Genomic DNA, 22,076 nt, shown 5'->3' with positions numbered 1-22,076 from the left:
GTGTGTTAGTGTCAGTGGTGTGTGTGTCAGTGGTGTATATGTTTGTGTGTATGTATGTCTGTCAGTGAAGTGTGTTAGTGTCTGTGTCAGTAGTGTGTATGTGTGTGTGCATGCATGTATGTGTATGTCTGTGTCAGTGGTGTGTGTGTATGTGTCTGTATGTCTGCGTCAGTGGTGTATGTATTTATGTCTGTGCCAGTGGTGTGTGTCTGTGACTGAGTGAAGTGTATTAGTGTCACTGGTGTGTCTGTCAGTGGTGTATATGTGTGTGTGCATGTATGTATGTGTCAGTGGTGTGTGTATGTATATGTGTCAGTGGTGTGTAGGTGTGTGTATGTATGTGTCAGTGGTGTGTGTGTGTGTATGTATGTATGTATGTGTCAGTGGTTTATATGTTTCTGTGTATGTATGTCTGTCAGTAAAGTGTGTTAGTGTCTGTGGTGTGTTAGTGTCTGTGTCAGTGGTGTGTGTGTGTATGTATGTATGTATGTATGTGTCAGTGGTGTGTGTGTGTATGTATGTATGTGTCAGTGGTGTGTGTGTATGTATGTGTCAGTGGTGTGTGTGTATGTACGTGTCAGTGGTGTGTGTGTGTCAGTGGTTTATGTTTGTGTGTATGTATGTCAGTCAGTGAAGTGTGTTACTGTCTGTGTCAGTGGTGTGTGTGTGTATGTATGTATGTGTAAGTGGTGTGTGTGTGTATGTATGTATGTATCTATCAGTGGTGTGTGTGTGTGTGTCAGTGGTTTATATGTTTGTGTGTATGTATGTCTGTCAGGGAAGTGTGAGTGTCTGTGTCAGTGGTGTGTGTGTGTGTGTGTGTATGTAAGTGGGGTGGGTGTGTGTGTGTGTGTGCATAAATGCACACATACATTGCCCCATTTTACACCTTTATCAGGTGATTGACAGGTCTGCTTCCAAAGATGTTCTGCAGCAGCTGCTATTGATGCTGGATTCATTAAGCATCACAAGGTCCCTGCCATACATTGAAGGCTCGATAAATATTCCCCCCATCGCACACTGGGTGGGGTGGTGGAGGTGTGGGTTCTGCTGGATACAGGCTGGACGGGTATCGGCGCTCCCAGCAATCTTTGACATTAACATCTACTGAGAAATATGTAAGAAATGCAGCTGAGCACATTCTACTGCATGTGGCCAAAAGTATGTGCCCCCTTCTTATTGTTGTAAAGACACAGGGAATGGGTAGCCGCCATCCTCACACATTTACTGCAGTGGGGTTGGATTGCAGTTCCTCACGCAACCTGTAACAGGAGTGGCGCTGTAGTGGGCAGACAAGCTGCTGCTGCAGTAGACATGCTCCATTCATATATGACTAGCCATGGCTGAAGAGGTTGGCTGCAGCCCTGGGGAGTCCTGGGAAACAGCCTGTGGCTTCAAATGTCCGTGTAACAGCCCAGACTATAGCCGGGGTCAAAGTGGCCTGGGCGAGATTATACCCCGGAGTATAATCCAGGCCAATTCATCCCCCATGAAATCCGGAGCACGAGAATCACAGCTTTGTCTGCAGAGTTATAGAGCGCCGGCTATGACAAGAAACTATTCAGATGGCAACCGATCAGGAGAACGTTCCGGGGGTGGTCAGTGTGCCGCGCTGTCTCTCCTGACTCTGCCTTATCTGACTTGGGCAGCCGCGTAATGAAACTCTATGCAGATGACCATGTCTATGCAGTGGTACAGAGACAGGAGACAGGAGTGGGCGCGGGGTGCATGGACTTCTCCCGATTGGTGGCAGTGCATGCGACTTCTCCCGATTGGTGGCAGTGCATGCGACTTCTCCCGACTGGTGGCAGTGCATGCGACTTCTCCCGACTGGTGGCAGTGCATGCGACTTCTCCCGATTGTTGGCAATGCATGCGACTTCTCCTGATTGGTGGCAGTGCATGCAACTTCTCCTTGCTCGTTCCCCTTATCGGTTGTGGTGTGTTGACTTGCAAAATGATCCTGTACTAAAAAAAAAGAAAAGAAAAGAAAAGAAAGACCAAGAAAGATGTATGGAGGAGCCTGCACCTTGGAAGCACGTTGGCACCGAGCACACGAGGAGCTCCCAGCAGTACAAGCTGCACTCCACCTGACGGCATCTACAGAGGTGTAGCACACTAGCAGTGAGTGCTCCCTACACACCCTGGCCTGGTCATCACAGTGTGTCCTCTCTCTTCTTACAGTGTGGAGGTCGCACTATCCCCAACCAATCGCGGCAATAACTAGGGACGCCGGCGACTCCCTAACAACCAGACGGGCTGGTCGTCAGGGATGCCGCCGGGATCTCCCCCAGCATTGCTGTGCGCTTCAGCGAAGCCAGAGGCCGAGTGAGTTGCCCGGCTTCTAACAGAACCATCCCCCCCAAAGACGAGCCTCTGGACCCTCACAAGGACCTCTGCTTAGTTGGGTGTTACTGGTGAAATTTTGTGATGAAATCAGGGGCCTGGAGATCTCGTGCAGTTACCCTACTCTCTTCTGGGCCGTAACCCTTCCTGTGCGCTAGATATTGTATGGTCCTGCAAATTCTCCTGGAATCTAGAATCCTATCAACTTCAAACTCCAATTCCCCTTGACCGCCACTGGAGGGGGAGGAAGACAAGGAACTTGTGAAGGAGTGGATTTCTTAAAAAGACTTTTGTGAAAGACCGGATGTATTTTTAGTGATTGAGGTAACTTAAAGGGAACCTGTCACCCAGCTCCGTGCCTGTAATCCTCTGTTATCTGCTGCCGGCTAACTCCCTCCTTCCTCCTCCCCCCTCCCCTCTCCATAGAGCAGACAGGGGACGACTCCTGCAACAAGTCACAATTTCCAGATTTTTTGCAGTGGATGGAAAAGAGGAAGGAGGGGGGGACCTGGGAAAAGGCTTTTTACATGCAGATAATGGCAGATTTGGCTAATAAACCCAATTACAAAGTTTCTTAAAATCGCCTGGACTATTGATTTCTGCAAAAAAAAAAAAAAAAAAAAAAAATACAACAGTGACTCTTTAACCCCTAGACGACCCTGGACGTAGGGTTACGTCATGGAAGTCTGTCCCCAGACGACCTAGGGCGTAACCTTACGTCCTGGGTGTTTTTTCCCGCTATGAAGCGCGCTCCGGAGCAGAGCGCGCTTCATAGCAGGTGGGGGCCGGCTGCAATCAGCAGCCGGGACCTCACCGGTAATGACACGCTAAACAGGAAAACAACAAATGGGGGGCATGCACAGCCAAAACAATTTATGAGGTTGGGTGCTAACAATAGGCATATAGAAAACCTGTATACCAGAGAAAGCAAAGAAAAGTATATGCCATATGGTAAGTAAGCACACCACAAATCATAGAATAAGCTCAAAAATAACAGTACTTTATTCCACAGGTACAAAAAGAGATATAAATAATACTCATAGATCCAAAAAGATTAAAAACACTTAAAAAGCACACCAAACGTGGAGACACCACGTAAGGTGTCATCCACCTTGACACCCCGTAAAAAGATTATAATGTGTCCTGTTCAAAATAAAGAAGGTAAATAACCCTTCAAAAGTGAAAAAAATATATTGCCATAAAGAATAAGATATCAGAACTAATACAAGCAACAATAAGATGAATAGGCAGATAATACAGTGATACCCAAACAATAGATAGTTACCACCTAACCAAGAAATGAACAGTGACACAACGGGGTGTCAATAGGAGGAGCGGATCGTTGAAACGGACCGCCGGAGGTCTCTCACCTGCCTCCGTGCGGTCCGACCTGCCCCACCTGTATAATCCAGCATCATACTGCACCACTACCTACTGCCCCACCTGTATAATCCAGCATCATACTGCACCACTACCTACTGCCCCACCTGTATAATCCAGCATCATACTGCACCACTACCTACTGCCCCACCTGTATAATCCAGCATCATACTGCACCACTACATACTGCCCCACCTGTATAATCCAGCATCATACTGCACCACTACATACTGCCCCACCTGTATAATCCAGCATCATACTGCACCACTACATACTGCTCCACCTGTATAATCCAACATCATACTACACCACTACATACTGCCCCACCTGTATAATCCAGCATCATACTGCATCACTACATACTGCCCCACCTGTATAATCCAGAATCATACTGCACCACTACATACTGCCCCACCTGTATAATCCAGCATCATACTGCACCACTACATACTGCCCCACCTGTATAATCCAGCATCATACTGCACCACTACTACTGCCCCACCTGTATAATCCAGCATCATACTGCACCACTACCTACTGCCCCACCTGTATAATCCAGCATCATACTGCACCACTACCTACTGCCCCACCTGTATAACCCAGCATCATACTGCACCACTACATACTGCCCCACCTGTATAATCAAGCATCATACTGCCCCCACCAGTATAATCCAGCATCATACTGCACCACTACATACTGCCCCACCTGTATAATCCAGCATCATACTGCACCACTACATACTGCCCCACCTGTATAATCCAGCATCATACTGCATCACTACATACTGCCCCACCTGTATAATCCAGAATCATACTGCACCACTACATACTGCCCCACCTGTATAATCCAGCATCATACTGCACCACTACATACTGCCCCACCTGTATAATCCAGCATCATACTGCACCACTACTACTGCCCCACCTGTATAATCCAGCATCATACTGCACCACTACCTACTGCCCCACCTGTATAATCCAGCATCATACTGCACCACTACCTACTGCCCCACCTGTATAACCCAGCATCATACTGCACCACTACATACTGCCCCACCTGTATAATCAAGCATCATACTGCCCCCACCAGTATAATCCAGCATCATACTGCACCACTACATACTGCCCCACCTGTATAATCCAGCATCATACTGCATCACTACATACTGCCCCACCTGTATAATACAGCATCATACTGCACCACTACATACTGCCCCAACTGTATAATCCAGCATCATACTGCACCACTACATACTGCCCCACCTGTATAATCCAGCATCATACTGCACAACAACATACTGCCTCAGAGACATATTTGCAGTTCTTGGGGCTCGGTGTCTGAATATTTCCCACGCTGCCGCCGCTGTAATCATCTGATGGAGACACCGTAGAGAGAGATGGCTGACAGCAGAGAGCAGTAACTCACCCTCAGTTTATTATATAAGGTGCCAATTCATTTACTATATGATTGTTTTTCCATCACTGAAACTGCTGGCGGATGAGCATAGTCTACACCCGGAGGTAGGCTGCCATCTAGTGGTGGGAGCGCAGATTACATCTCAGCAGTGTGTGTGTGTGTGGGGGGGCAGAAACACGAATATTTATAAATACATCAGAAAATAACACAGACGACAGTGAGAAGGGGAGGGGTGGTCCGGTCCTGGAGGGTATACACATATATCTCTCCCCAACACACCGGCCGCGCAATACTGTACAGAGTGCAAAGTCCTCCACTGCCCAACAGACAAGGTACAAGGTCCTCAATCGTAATTCCTCGAATTTCTTTGCCTCTCATGTTCCAAAAGATCCTGTAAAATAAAAATGAGAATCACAGCCTATCCATCACTAGAGATCAGCGGTGACATCACTGAGAATACAGCCTATCCATCACTAGAGATCAGTGACATCACTGAGAGTACAGCCTATCCATCACTAGAGATCAGCGGTGACATCACTGAGAATACAGCCTATCCATCACTAGAGATCAGCAGTGACATCACTGAGAATACAGCCTATCCATCACTAGAGATCAGAGGTGACATCACTGAGAATACAGCCTATCCATCACTAGAGATCAGTGACATCACTGAGAATACAGCCTATCCATCACTAGAGATCAGCAGTGACATCACTGAGAATACAGCCTATCCATCACTAGAGATCAGCAGTGACATCACTGAGAATACAGCCTATCCATCACTAGAGATCAGTGACATCACTGAGAATACAACCTATCCATCACTAGAGATCAGTGACATCACTGAGAATACAACCTATCCATCACTAGAGATCAGCAGTGACATCACTGAGAATACAGCCTATCCATCACTAGAGATCAGCAGTGACATCACTGAGAATACAGCCTATCCATCACTAGGGATCAGCAGTGACATCACTGAGAATACAGCCTATCCATCACTAGAGATCAGTGACATCACTGAGAATACAGCCTATCCATCACTAGAGATCAGCGGTGACATCACTGAGAATACAGCCTATCCATCACTAGAGATCAGCGGTGACATCACTGAGAATACAGCCTATCCATCACTAGAGATCAGTGACATCACTGAGAATACAGCCTATCCATCACTAGAGATCAGTGACATCACTGAGAATACAGCCTATCCATCACTAGAGATCAGCAGTGACATCACTGAGAATACAGCCTATCCATTACTATAGATCAGCAGTGACATCACTGAGAATACAGCCTATCCATCACTAGAGATCAGTGACATCACTGAGAATACAGCCTATCCATCACTACAGATCAGCGGTGACATCACTGAGAATACAGCCTATCCATCACTAGAGATCAGCGGTGACATCACTGAGAATACAGCCTATCCATCACTAGAGATCAGTGACATCACTGAGAATACAGCCTATCCATCACTAGAGATCAGTGACATCACTGAGAATACAGCCTATCCATCACTAGAGATCAGCGGTGACATCACTGAGAAAACAGCCTATCCATCACTAGAGATCAGTGACATCACTGAGAATACAGCCTATCCATCACTAGAGATCAGTGACATCACTGAGAATACAGCCTATCCATCACTAGAGATCAGTGACATCACTGAGAGTACAGCCTATCCATCACTAGAGATCAGCAGTGACATCACTAAGAATACAGCCTATCCATCACTAGAGATCAGTGACATCACTGAGAATACAGCCTATCCATCACTAGAGATCAGTGGTGACATCACTGAGAATACAGCCTATCCATCACTAGAGATCAGCAGTGACATCACTGAGAATACAGCCTATCCATCACTAGAGATCAGTGACATCACTGAGAATACAGCCTATCCATCACTAGAGATCAGTATCACTGAGAATACAGCCTATCCATCACTAGAGATCAGCGGTGACATCACTGAGAATACAGCCTATCCATCACTAGAGATCAGCGGTGACATCACTGAGAATACAGCCTATCCATCACTAGAGATCAGCGGTGACATCACTGAGAATACAGCCTATTCATCACTAGAGATCAGCGGTGACATCACTGAGAATACAGCCTATCCATCACTAGAGATCAGCGGTGACATCACTGAGAATACAGCCTATCCATCACTAGAGATCAGTGACATCACTGAGAATACAGCCTATCCATCACTAGAGATCAGTGACATCACTGAGAATACAGCCTATCCATCACTAGAGATCAGCGGTGACATCACTGAGAAAACAGCCTATCCATCACTAGAGATCAGTGACATCACTGAGAATACAGCCTATCCGTCACTAGAGATCAGCGGTGACATCACTGAGAATACAGCCTATCCATCACTAGAGATCAGTGACATCACTGAGAATACAGCCTATCCATCACTAGAGATCAGTGACATCACTGAGAGTACAGCCTATCCATCACTAGAGATCAGCAGTGACATCACTAAGAATACAGCCTATCCATCACTAGAGATCAGTGACATCACTGAGAATACAGCCTATCCATCACTAGAGATCAGTGGTGACATCACTGAGAATACAGCCTATCCATCAATAGAGATCAGCAGTGACATCACTGAGAATACAGCCTATCCATCACTAGAGATCAGTGACATCACTGAGAATACAGCCTATCCATCACTAGAGATCAGCGGTGACATCACTGAGAAAACAGCCTATCCATCATTAGAGATCAGTGACATCACTGAGAATACAGCCTATCCATCACTAGAGATCAGAGACATGACTGAGAATACAGCCTATCCATCACTACAGATCAGCAGTGACATCACTGAGAATACAGCCTATCCATTACTGGAGATCAGTGGCATCACTGAGAATACAGCCTATCCATCACTAGAGATCAGTGACATCACTGAGAATACAGCCTATCCATCACTAGAGATCAGCGGTGACATCACTGAGAATACAGCCTATCCATCACTGGAGATCAGGGACATCACTGAGAATACAGCCTATCCATCACTAGAGATCAGCGGTGACAACAGTGAGAATACAGCCTATCCATCACTGGAGATCCGTGACATCACTGAGAATACAGCCTATCCATCACTAGAGATCAGCGGTGACATCACTGAGAATACAGCCTATCCATCACTAGAGATCAGCGGTGACAACAGTGAGAATACAGCCTATCCATCACTGGAGATCCGTGACATCACTGAGAATACAGCCTATCCATCACTAGAGATCAGCGGTGACATCACTGAGAATACAGCCTATCCATCACTAGAGATCAGTGACATCACTGAGAATACAGCCTATCCATCACTAGAGATCAGAGACATGACTGAGAATACAGCCTATCCATCACTACAGATCAGATTTGACATCACTAAGAATACAGCCTATCCATCACTAGAGATCAGCGGTGACATCACTGAGAATACAGCCTATCCATCACTAGAGATCAGCGGTGACATCACTGAGAATACAGCCTATCCATCACTAGAGATCAGTGACATCACTAAGGATACAGCCTATCCATCACTAGAGATCAGTGACATCACTGAGAATACAGCCTATCCATCACTAGAGATCAGCAGTGACATCACTGAGAATACAGCCTATCTATCACTAGAGAACAGCTGTGACATCACTGAGAATACAGCCTATCCATCACTAGAGATCAGCGGTGACATCACTGAGAATACAGCCTATCCATCATTAGAGATCAGTGACATCACTGAGAATACAGCCTATCCATCACTACAGATCAGCGTGGACGTCACAGAGAATACAGCCTATCCGTCACTAGAGATCAGTATCACTGAGAATACAGCCTATCCATCACTAGAGATCAGTGACATCACTGAGAATACAGCCTATCCATCACTAGAGATCAGCGGTGACATCACTGAGAATACAGCCTATCCATCACTAGAGATCAGTGACATCACTGAGAATACAGCCTATCCATCACTAGAGATCAGCGGTGACATCACTGAGAATACAGCCTATCCATCACTACAGATCAGCGGTGACATCACTGAGAATACAGCCTATCCATCACTAGAGATCAGCAGTGACATCACTGAGAATACAGCCTATCCATCACTAGAGATCAGTGACATCACTGAGAATACAGCCTATCCATCACTAGAGATCAGCTGTGACATCACTAAGAATACAGCCTATCCATCACTAGAGATCAGCGGTGACATCACTGAGAATACAGCCTATCCATCACTAGAGATCAGCGGTGACATCACTGAGAATACAGCCTATCCATCACTAGAGATCAGCAGTGTCATCACTGAGAATACAGCCTATCCATCACTAGAGATCAGTGACATCACTGAGAATACAGCCTATCCATCACTAGAGATCAGTGACATCACTGAGAATACAGCCTATCCATCACTAGAGATCAGTGACATCACTGAGAATACAGCCTATCCATCACTAGAGATCAGTGACATCACTGAGAATACAGCCTATCCATCACTAGAGATCAGCAGTGACATCACTGAGAATACAGCCTATCCATCACTAGAGATCAGTGACATCACTGAGAATACAGCCTATCCATCACTAGAGATCAGTGACATCACTGAGAATACAGCCTATCCATCACTAGAGATCAGTGACATCACTGAGAATACAGCCTATCCATCACTAGAGATCAGTGACATCACTGAGAATACAGCCTATCCATCACTAGAGATCAGCAGTGACATCACTGAGAATACAGCCTATCCACCACTAGAGATCAGTGACATCACTGAGAATACAGCCTATCCATCACTAGAGATCAGCAATGACATCACTGAGAATACAGCCTATCCATCTCTAGTGATGGATAGGCTGTATTCTCAGTGATGTCACCGCTGATCTCTAGTGATGGATAGGCTGTATTCTCAGTGATGTCACTGATCTCTAGTGATGGATAGGCTGTATTCTCAGTGACATCACTGAGAATACAGCCTATCCATCACTAGAGATCAGCGGTGACATCACTGAGAATACAGCCTATCCATCACTAGAGATCAGCGGTGACATCACTGAGAATACAGCCTATCCATCACTAGAGATCAGTGACATCACTGAGAATATAGCCTATCCATCACTAGAAATCAGCGGTGACATCACTTACCATATAGTGTGTATATTATTGCCCCTCGTACTTACAATCAGCATGGCGCAGGATACCAGGATGGCTTTCATGGAGACGTCCATGTCTGGTGGGAATTCGACAACATATTTGTCTTCTCTGGAGAACATTTCCTTCTGAAATCCTTTCCAGACTCGTGTGATATGGCCGACCATGAAGGCTTTATCAGCTGACAGCACCTGGGGGGGGGATCATCATATTACAATATACAGGGGGAGGGGCCCTCATGTATACAGACTCCATCGGGGGTGACAGGCGGCTACTTACCTGGTAGACTCGGTCAGACATGAAGCCTTCTCCCCATCCCGGTCCTTTCACTTTTAGACAGATCTGATTTAATGGGTCCAGGACGTTGAAGGAAGCAGCAGAAAAGGACCAGTTCTGTTCTATGAAACCGAGGATCTGACCTGAGGAGTCAGCGACCTGTAACTGGAGAACATCAAGCGGTGACACCACCCCCTCCCCAACTGTAAGACCTGGTATCTGCACATATTATAAGTCATGTGTATATCAGCCTCACAACCAGTGGCGTAGCTACCATAGAGGCAGGGAAGGCGATTGCTATGGGGCCCGTGGAGGGAGGGGGCCCAGGTAAGATAAGAGCCTCCTGTGTTCTTCTGCTTAACCCTTTAGTTACTGCAGTGTGTAAGTGACCCAGTGTTCTCTTACATGCTGCAACACAAAAAAGGGTTAACAATTAGCTCTCTGCCTCACTACTCTGATAACCTCTGACCGCAGGAGGTCAGAGGTTATCAGTGCAGGAGTAGTGAAGGAGAGAGCTAATTGTCTTCTGTATTAACCCTTTGTTTGTGTTGCAGCATGTAAATAAAGGGTTAAGCAGAAGGCAATCTGCTCCTGCACCTATGTATATAACCATGAGGCTCCTAATACCTGTTATAGTTCTATACAGTGGACGGACAGAACAAGCAGACATTGGCTCTCTCCTCTGCCAGTCACTGTTGTGGCTACACGTAGGATTTTTTGCTATATATATATATATATATATATATATACACAGATAGAGAGAGAGATAGAGAGAGAGATATAGAGAGAGAGAGACAGAAAGACAGACAGAGAGAGAGAGAGAGAGATATAGAGAGAGATATAGAGAGAGATAGAGAGAGAGAGATAGATAGACAGACAGAGAGATAGAGATAGAGAGATAGAGATAGAGAGAAAGAGAGGTAGAAGATATATATAGAGAGGTAGAAGATATATATAGAGAGGTAGAAGATATATATAGAGAGGTAGAAGATATATATATATATATATATATAGATATATAGATATATATATAGATATATAGATAGAGAGAGAGAGAGAGAGAGAAAAAAAATAATAATAATAATTATATATATATTAGTGTATAGAGGGCCCCATAAAGTTTTTTGCTATGGGGCCCCATGAATCCTAGCTAAGCCCGTGCTCGCGACTCTCTACTGGTAGATGAAGACCTCATCACCCCAATCCTGACACCCAGACCTCATCACCCCAATCCTGACACCCAGACCTCATGACCCCAATCCTGACACCCAGACCTCATCACCCCAATCCTGACACCCAGACCTCATCACCCCAATCCTGACACCCAGACCTCATCACCCCAATCCTGACACCCAGACCTCATGACCCCAATCCTGACACCCAGACCTCATCACCCCAATCCTGACACCCAGACCTCATCACCCCAATCCTGACACCCAGATATCACACCAATCCTGACACCCAGATATCACCCCAATCCTGACACCCAGACCTCATCACCCCAATCCTGACACCCAGACCTCATCACCCCAATCCTGACACCCAGACCTCATCACCCCAATCCTGACACCCAGACCTCATCACCCCAATCCTGACACCCAGACCTCATCACCCCAATCCTGACACCCAGACCTCATCACACCAATCCTGACACCCAGACCTCATCACCCCAATCCTGACACCCAGACCTCATCACCCCAATCCTGACACCCAGACCTCATCACCCCAATCCTGACACCCAGACCTCATCACCCCAATCCTGACACCCAGACCTCATCACCCCAATCCTGACACCCAGACCTCATCACCCCAATCCTGACACCCAGACCTCATCACCCCAATCCTGACACCCAGATATCACCCCAATCCTGACACCCAGACCTCATCACCCCAATCCTGACACCCAGACCTCATCACCCCAATCCTGACACCCAGACCTCAACACCCCAATCCTGACACCCAGACCTCAACACCCCAATCCTGACACCCAGACCTCATCACCCCAATCCTGACACCCAGACCTCATCACACCAATCCTGACACCCAGACCTCATCACCCCAATCCTGACACCCAGACCTCATCACCCCAATCCTGACACCCAGACCTCATCACACCAATCCTGACACCCAGACCTCATCACCCCAATCCTGACACCCAGACCTCATCACCCCAATCCTGACACCCAGACCTCATCACCCCAATCCTGACACCCAGACCTCATCACCCCAATCCTGACACCCAGACCTCATCACCCCAATCCTGACACCCAGACCTCATCACACCAATCCTGACACCCAGATCTCATCACACCAATCCTGACACCCAGATATCACACCAATCCTGACACCCAGATCTCATCACCCCAATCCTGACACCCAGACCTCATCACCCCAATCCTGACACCCAGATCTCATCACCCCAATCCTGACACCCAGACCTCAACACCCCAATCCTGACACCCAGATCTCAACACCCCAATCCTGACACCCAGACCTCATCACCCCAATCCTGACACCCAGACCTCATCACACCAATCCTGACACCCAGACCTCAACACCCCAATCCTGACACCCAGATCTCAACACCCCAATCCTGACACCCAGACCTCATCACTCCAATCCTAAAACCCAAATGTCACTAGAGATGAGCGAACCGGGTTCGAGTCCATCCGAACCCGAACGTTCGCCATTTGATTAGCGGTGGCTGCTGAAGTTGCCTGTACTTTCAAGTATAAGTGGTTATGTAGTAGTACCAGAGTTTCGCCACAAGATGTCGTTGTTCTAAGTGTATATGCTCAGTTTTTTGTAAGGCTGTAGGCTTGTGTGTCACATGGATATGCACACCAATGAGAGTTCTTTCTGCCTTTCACCTATCATCTCTCTCTTTACTTCTCACATACGCTCTCCTCACCCACTCACAGCACACCTTACAGGGGCTGTAGATAGGAAGTCACATGGAAGTGTAGGGTCTTTTGTCGTTAGACTCTGTAGAGGAAGGACACAAGCCAGAACGCTCTCTACAGTAGTCCAGTTGGGCTCAGGCTCCTGCCAGGTCCACAGACAGCTGAACACTCAACACCATGCAGTGTTAGGGCCCTATTACACGGGACGATTAACGTGCGAAAAATTGTTATATTGTTCAAATTTAAACGATAATCGTTCTGTGTAATTGCAGGCAACAATCGAAAAATCGTAAATCGTTGATTTAGATCTGAACTTAAAATTATCGTTAATTGTTCCCTGTAATTCCACATCCGTTCGCTCAAATTTCGCGTTTTTTTCACTAATCGTTCAGTGTAATAGCACATTGCCCATTGTTTTGCTGGGATCAGAAGGAATAAACGATCATAGTAACGATCGCAGTAACGATCGTCACTTACGATTATCGTTCTCTGTAATATGGTGAACGATTTCAGTTTAACGAAAAACAATCTCATTTGCGATCCTTTATCGTTAGTCATTAATTGTAAAAAAAATCGCTCTGTGTAATAGGACCCTTAAACTTTGACTAGAGAGGACAAGTCAGGGATCATCCTAACCCACACTGTGGACAAGGAGAGACACATTGTAGGACAGTATCCATATAGAAAGTAAAGGAACTGATCCGGATAGAGCAAAGTTGCTAAAAGCCTATGAACTCTATCTCAGTACTGTACTACTTGGGTTGGGACTCTCTGGACATCCCCCTCTCTACTTCTCTGATCTTCTTTTCTACTTCTCAGCATGCAACTCAGCCAGCACAGCTGTACCACTCTCTCTACTCTCAGTACAGATCAGGATCCTAAAGTATTAAGTATCTTATCAAGTGTACAGTATTGTATCAAGGCAAAGCTGTATTATCTGCTGCCTGTTTCCAGCTACTTCAGAGTAAACAAGACTTTACTTATGCTAAAGAGACTCTGTGATTACTCGTCAAGCACCAACACAGTACACACACCTTCCTTAGGTCAGCTCCCCTTTTTGTAGGTGCCAGTACCAATAGTCCGGGTGGGTCACTATTCCACTCCGGACCACCATGATGAATACCCAAGAGGACCGGGAAATTGAAGACATTAAGAGTTAATGTTAGGTGAATGTTTTGTTACTTTGTATGTGCAGAGTATGGTTGGCAGCCAACTCTCCCATTCTCATCACCAGTAGCTTCTAGAAGGTTCTAACCTATGTTGCCTCAAGCTCTCCTCCATAGGGATCTAGCCCCAGCTTCTCTTACTCCTAGCTAGTTCCTGGGTAGCCAGGTGCAGAGTGCCTCTAACCAGGGAGACTCTATTCCTTCTGCAAGCGACTCCCTGCACTTATGACTTGTGTTGTCTGTACGAGCACCTACCACTAAACGTGGCCCTAAACCTGTCTACCTCGAGGGGACTTATTCACTACAACTCTTTGTCAGGAAGTCCTGAGAGCTACAAGAAGGACTATGCTCAGCGGTTGGAGAAGTTGCTGCTAGCCGAAGTACCCCGCTGACCTTGCTAGATCACTTTGGGATAAGTCGAGGGATTGGCCCCTTTCAGATGATCACACCTGAGGACCCTCTTCCTGGATCTAGCATGGTGTGATCTCTTCCAGCTTTATTCAGTTCTATTCACTACCGTTAGTTCTGGTATCTTCTTTCAAGAATCTACAGTCCCCCTGACAGAGTCCTGCACTATTACACAGGCCCCCTGGTAGCCGCCTATTCTCCTGAACAAGCACAACTAAACTAATCTTCAGAATTACAAGAGAACGCAGACGATCAGACTCAAAAGCAAAGCCGCTGTGTGTGAACTTGTTCCTAAAGGCATCGTACTCTTTCCTTATGGAGTTTGCTGATCTGGATTTGGTGGTTCCTCAGTCCCAGCACATTACAGGGACACCAGGGACTGATCCTGCACCTATAACCAGTGCATGTTGGGAACCAGAGAGGCCAGATAGCACTCCGAGCCCGAAACCGCAACACCTACCCCTGCAAATAACGACTAACACCCCTGGCAGACGCAACATGACACAACACCAGGATATATAGAGGTGACTTACCCGTGTCTCCCAGCTGCAGCATTCAGAAGGTATATACATGTTAAAGACATTGTAACCCTGAATGTTCCGGATACGGACATCCATCCGAGGTCCACAGCATTCCCGATTCTCCTCTGCCTGGTATACGAGGGCTCCATGTGGTCCCAATAGGTCATAGGTGCAAGAACTCTGGAACAGGCTGCTCCCTGCAAAAACAATAGAGTTATCCATCACTGAGAATACAGCCTATCCATCCCTGAGAATACAGCCTATCCATTCCTGAGAATACAGCCTATCCATTCCTGAGAATACAGCCTATCCATTCCTGAGAATACAGCCTATCATCACTGAGAATACAGCCTACGCATCGCGGAGAATACAGCCTATCCATCACTAGAGATCAGCAGTGACATCACTGAGAATACAGCCTATCCATCACTAGAGATCAGCAGTGACATCACTGAGAATACAGCCTATCCATCACTAGAGATCAGCGGTGACATCACTGAGAATACAGCCTATCCATCACTAGAGATCAGCAGTGACATCACTGAGAATACAGCCTATCCATCACTAGAGATCAGTGACATCACTGAGAATACAGCCTATCCATCACTAGAGATCAGCAGTGACATCACTGAGAATACAGCCTATCCATCACTAGAGATCAGCAGTGACATCACTGAGAATACACTGAATATAGTATAACAGCACAAGCGAAATAGAAAAAAGTAGAAAAAATTATGGATTAGTGCACGCCTCACCAGACTGGGCTCAATGTCCGGGATTATCCAATAAATTTATTGGATAATCCCGGACATTTAGCCCAGTCTGGTGAGGCGTGCACTAATCCATAATTTTTTCTACTTTTTTCTATTTCGCTTGTGCTGTTATACTATATTCAGTGACTGATTGGACTCCGTAGCGGGCACGGCATATATATTAGTTTTGAAAAGTTTTTTGTCTAATTGTTCTGTGTGACTTTTTTGGCCAAGATGGCCACCGCATCTGCAGCCTTTTTTCACTCCAGTGATGATGTGGACAGGATTATGAGTGGAGTACCGGGTGTGGTGCCGTTCCTGAGGGTGCCTGATTTGGACAATACTAAACGGAGGTGGGAGAATATATCTAAAAAATTGATCTCCTTGGAGTTACATCTGATGACCATTGGCGAATATTATAGGGCTGGACGCATACCCAGAGGAATGAGGTCTCAACTGTCACCTAACTTGTTTCCTTCTAATGTACAGTATTGTGACCGTTTTGCACAAATCTCCAACCAGTATGCGAAGGAGATTATGCTACTTAACTTGGACTTTTTGCAAATAGAGATAAATATAGCGAATGATCATCTGAGAGAAGTGAATGAATGCCTGGCTGGGACTTTGACTGCTACTGAGTTACAGGAATATCGGGAGAGTGCGGAACAATCATTGAATGGCTTTCGTGATAAGTTGGAGAAAGTAAAGAGACAAAAATGGAATAGAGATGAGGATGACTATCGTGGTGGAAAGATTTATACCTGGCAAAAAAATGGTGTTGGTGGTCAGAGACAGAACAATCATAATGGGAAGGGTCCCCAAAAGAGGAAGAGAAGATCTAATACCTCTGATACACAGGATAACATTGACAATGAATCGGCCATTTTTTAGATCCACAGGACGCCCCAGACGGGGTGGGAGGAAACACAGGAGGAGATACAAGAGACAATGATGGCAGACCATACAAGAAGGACCGGGGAACAACGGGCAATCAACGCAGAGCCACGCCGAAACCTGCTCGGAGAGACTCTATTCAGAACCAGTCGACTCCGAACCCATGAGTGATCCATCTGATACACATCTCGTGGTAAATATTTCTTCACGTAATCTTACAGAGACTGAAATGAATGTTTTAAACAAAGGATTGTCTTTCTGCTCACAGAATAGTATTGATTGGTTTCAACTAGACCTTGACTTACATGAAATGTATCGCCAGCTTAAATTAAAAGTGTGGTTCTCTGAAAAGTCTGATAAATGTGATAAGGGACTAGAGGGTCCAAGTGAACTCAATTTGGGTGATGTGGGGTTACGTAAAAGAAGTGGTTTTAACCCACCCATTACGAACCCAGTGATTGAAACATTTAAAACTAATGTAATACAACAAATGGATAGACTGAAACACACACACTTATTTAATAGCTTCAATAACATGTCGAGGAAAGAAAGGGAAGCGATAGATGTACTTAGGATGGACAATTCCATCACCATCAAACCCGCTGATAAAGGGGGAGCTTTGGTGGTGATGGATACGAGCCAATACACTGCTGAAATTGAGAGACAGCTATCTGATCGTGAGGTATATTTTCCGTTGGATCGTGATCCATTGGTGGAGATAAAAAACGAGATTGATGGGATTATTGCTGATGCGTATGCATTAAATATCATTGATACCCAACTCAGGGATTTCTTGGAAGTTACAAACCCAGTGACCCCTGTCCTGTACATACTTCCCAAAATCCATAAGTGTCTAAAAACCCCTCCTGGACGCCCTATAGTGGCAGGCTGTGGCTCTGTGTTTGGCCCTCTGGCTATTTACCTGGATAAGGTGCTCAGAGGTTTGCCACATGTGCCAGGTCGTACATTAGGGACACTCAAGACTTTTGTGTAAATTGAAGGAGGTAGTCGTGACAGAGCGGGTGATCCTTGTATCCTTTGATGTTACATCCCTGTATACGTCTATTGACCACACTAGGGGAATAGGGGCAGTCGAGGAGGCCCTTGACTACTCAGACATCACACCTCATGCTAAAAAATTCCTACTGGACTTGCTGACCATCATTCTGACAAAAAATTATTTTTTGTTCCGTGACCAGTTCTATGCCCAGCGGCGTGGGACCGCAATGGGCCAGTAATGTCGCGCCTACATATGCCAATATGTATATGGCAGCGTTGGAGGATAGACACGTCTATGTGTCCCACCACTTCGGGCATGTCCTGAGGTGGTGGAGATACATAGACGATGTCTTTGTCATCTGGAAGGGCACAGATGAAGAACTAATGTCCTTTTACCGCTATCTTAACACTATAGATGAGACGGTCAAAATTTACATATGTAGCCTCAGATGAAGGGATACAGTTTCTGGATACTTGGGTCTACAGAGAAGGTGACAGATTGTTGACGGACCTCTATGTAAAGCCGACCGATAGGAATAATTTACTTCAATTTGACAGCTTCCACCCCACGACCGATGGTCCGCTCTCTACCATACAGCCAATTGCTGAGAGTGACCAGGATTGTACAAGACCAGACGAGACTCCCAAAAAGACTTGATACCATGTGTGAGAAATTTAGGGCAAGGAAGTATCCCCCGATGTTAATTGCTCAACAGAGAGAGAAGGCCCTATCCCCCAGACCAACCACGAATCCACAGGAGACAAGGACTAATCCACGGATGACAGTTGTGACTACATATTCCCATGCCAGCAGACATGTCTCACGAATACTACAGAAAGAATGGGGTGTACTTGGTAGGGCATTCCCACAGATAGAGGAGTTTAATACAGCCCCCAGGATGGCATATAGGAGGCCTAGAAATCTGAAGGATACCCTAGTTAGGGCAGATTTGGGTCCCACATCCATCACTACTCAGGGATGTCTTAGGCCCTCTAAAAATGGCTGTTTCCCTTGTCTGGGGTGTAGCAATTGCCCCCTAATGTTAAAAGGCCCTACTTTTCAACATCCTCTGACAGGACAGGTCTACAAGATCCGTAGTTATTTGACATGCCGTACTGACTTTGTGATATATGTACTTACCTGCCCCTGCAAAATGGTATATGTAGGGGAAACGACTGTGAATTGTAGATCAAGGATCAATAAACATAGGTCCACAATAAGAACCAAGAGAGTGGATTTGCCTGTTTCCAACCATTTTGTGGAAATGTCTCAGAGTAGAGGACCTGAGATTCGCTATCACTGACAGGATCCCAAGAAGACGCAGAGGAGGGGATAGGGTGGCAGAATTAAAAAAGAGAGAACTTATGTGGATACATAAACTGAACAGCTTGGCCCCACATGGTTTGAATTTGGAATTCAACATCTGATAGTATACCATTGAATGTGCCATCTGGGATACGACTGTAACGCGGTGTGTCCCTGTGATCCTGTCCTTCCACATCTCTGTAGTGGGAGGTTACCTAGTGCCAATATTACACAGAGTTGTATTTATCTATATTGATTTACTTTGATCAGTAACCTTCTTGTTTCTTTTCTTCTAGATAATTCATCTATGGGATTGGATGGAAAACTACCAACCACAAGCTTGGAAACTTTATTTGGCTCCCTTTACTCTCCATCTAAATATCTTTATATCAGAATTTTGATGTCATCTTTTCATGCACATGGAGTTATGTTTATTAAGAGGCTGATTATTATTTTTTTGCACTTTATATTTTGTTTAATTTTTCTGTAAAGTCATGGTAGTGGTGGAATCAGTGTGGACTAGTATGGGTTGATGATGCGAATCTATTTGCCCTTATGTGTCCCTGTAAGCACTACACAGTGCAATGTGTTCTTGTTAGCACTATATGGTGCAATATGTCCCTGTAAACACTACACAGTGTAATCTGTCCCTGTAAGCACTATATAGTGCTATTCGTCCTTGTAAGCACTATACAGTGCAACTTGTCCCTTGCCTCAATAATTGACTTGAGTTGAACTCCACGTCAGCCCCAATGATAGTCTCTTGGTTTACCGGAGGTTCATTGGTGGTCTGCTGTGTTGACTATGTGGTAGTTAGCACTATGTGTAGATTGCCATATATAAACATGAGGTTGGAGTTTCGACATACAGTCATAGAAAGTGGCGCAGTCCACCAGGGAAGGTGACGTCACGTATATATATAAGCCCATAATACGATCCACTGTTGTTGTGAGCGGGGCTGTGAGTTTCTACCAACCGACACATATGCTTCGCTACTATTCATGTCTTCCCTGTATAATCCACCTTAGTAGATTCGCAACATTAATTTATTGCTTTGACATGATATTCACTATAACCGAACTCCTGGCATCTCAGCCCTTTTTTAAGATGGCCGCCGCGGAACAGCCGACTGCTGTGCGCATGCGCGGCAGCCGGATAGTGACGCGGCACCAGTGTAGTCATTGTTTCTGCGCCTTGGTACACCTGGAGTCATGGGACGCCATTCATCCTTGTGTGTTAGGTAATAACATCCCTCCCTCGTTTTCATTATAGTATATAGTATACACATGATTGTCACTTGTTGTTTTATTGTTTATATACTAAATATTGGGATTATAGAGCGATCGGTGTGAGGATCGCTCCCTATGTCACATATTTATGAATATTAATGAACACAGACACATGATGATTTGTATGTTTTTATTGTATATACTTCACTAAACATCTATATTCTTTGATTACTTTGGAATTGCTCTATCACTGTTTATAAGATTCACAGCTGATGCTTTGAAATTGATTGTAGTGTTCACATATATAAGTGTGTGTATTGGCACTTGGTTTTATGCTTGAGGAAGGCTACTGTGTATAGCCGAAACGTCGCAACATTGAGGTGTGAATAAAAGTCACTGTTTTTCACTCTACAAAGTGCTGTCTCCTTCAAATTTATCACTGAGAATACAGCCTATCCATCACTAGAGATCAGTGACATCACTGAGAATACAGCCTATCCATCACTAGAGATCAGTGACATCACTGAGAATACAGCCTATCCATCACTAGAGATCAGTGACATCACTGAGAATACAGCCTATCCATCACTAGAGATCAGCGGTGACATCACTGAGAATACAGCCTATCCATCACTAGAGATCAGTGACATCACTGAGAATACAGCCTATCCATCACTAGAGATCAGTGACATCACTGAGAATACAGCCTATCCATCACTAGAGATCAGCGGTGACATCACTATGATAACAGCCTATCCATCACTAGAGATCAGTGACATCACTGAGAATACAGCCTATCTATAACTAGAGATCAGTGACATCACTGAGAATACAGCCTATCCATCACTAGAGATCAGCGGTGACATCACTGAGAATACAGCCTATCCATCACTAGAGATCAGTGACATCACTGAGAATACAGCCTATCCATCACTAGAGATCAGCAGTGACATCACTGAGAATACAGCCTATCCATCACTAGAGATCAGTGACATCACTGAGAATACAGCCTATCCATCACTAGAGATCAGTGACATCACTGAGAATACAGCCTATCCATCACTAGAGATCAGTTACATCACTGAGAATACAGCCTATCCATCACTAGAGATCAGCGGTGACATCACTGAGAATACAGCCTATCCATCACTAGAGATCAGCGGTGACATCACTGAGAATACAGCCTATCCATCACTAGAGATCAGAGGAGACATCACTGAGAATACAGCCTATCCATCACTAGAGATCAGTGACATCACTGAGAATACAGCCTATCCATCACTACAGATCATGACATCAC

General features: G+C 45.5%; 1 protein-coding gene across 1 annotated transcript; it reads right to left on the bottom strand.

Moving 5' to 3' along the window:
• Positions 1 to 3,324: 3,324 nt before the first annotated feature.
• On the bottom strand, positions 3,325 to 15,955 carry LOC138774967 (phospholipid scramblase 2-like). The gene is made up of 5 exons (XM_069955738.1): positions 15,952 to 15,955; positions 15,609 to 15,793; positions 10,602 to 10,763; positions 10,352 to 10,513; positions 3,325 to 5,535 (listed from the first exon to the last, which is right to left on the bottom strand). The coding sequence occupies exons 1-5, from the start codon at positions 15,953 to 15,955 to the stop codon at positions 5,488 to 5,490; spliced, it is 561 nt and encodes a 186-aa protein (XP_069811839.1). The 3' UTR covers positions 3,325 to 5,487.
• Between the last annotated feature and the right edge of the window lie 6,121 nt (positions 15,956 to 22,076).

This window comes from Dendropsophus ebraccatus, unplaced genomic scaffold (genome assembly GCF_027789765.1).
Source record: "Dendropsophus ebraccatus isolate aDenEbr1 unplaced genomic scaffold, aDenEbr1.pat pat_scaffold_1168_ctg1, whole genome shotgun sequence".
In the NCBI taxonomy this organism is placed as follows: Eukaryota; Metazoa; Chordata; class Amphibia; order Anura; family Hylidae; genus Dendropsophus; species Dendropsophus ebraccatus.
This window is presented reverse-complemented; position numbering and strand designations above follow the sequence as displayed.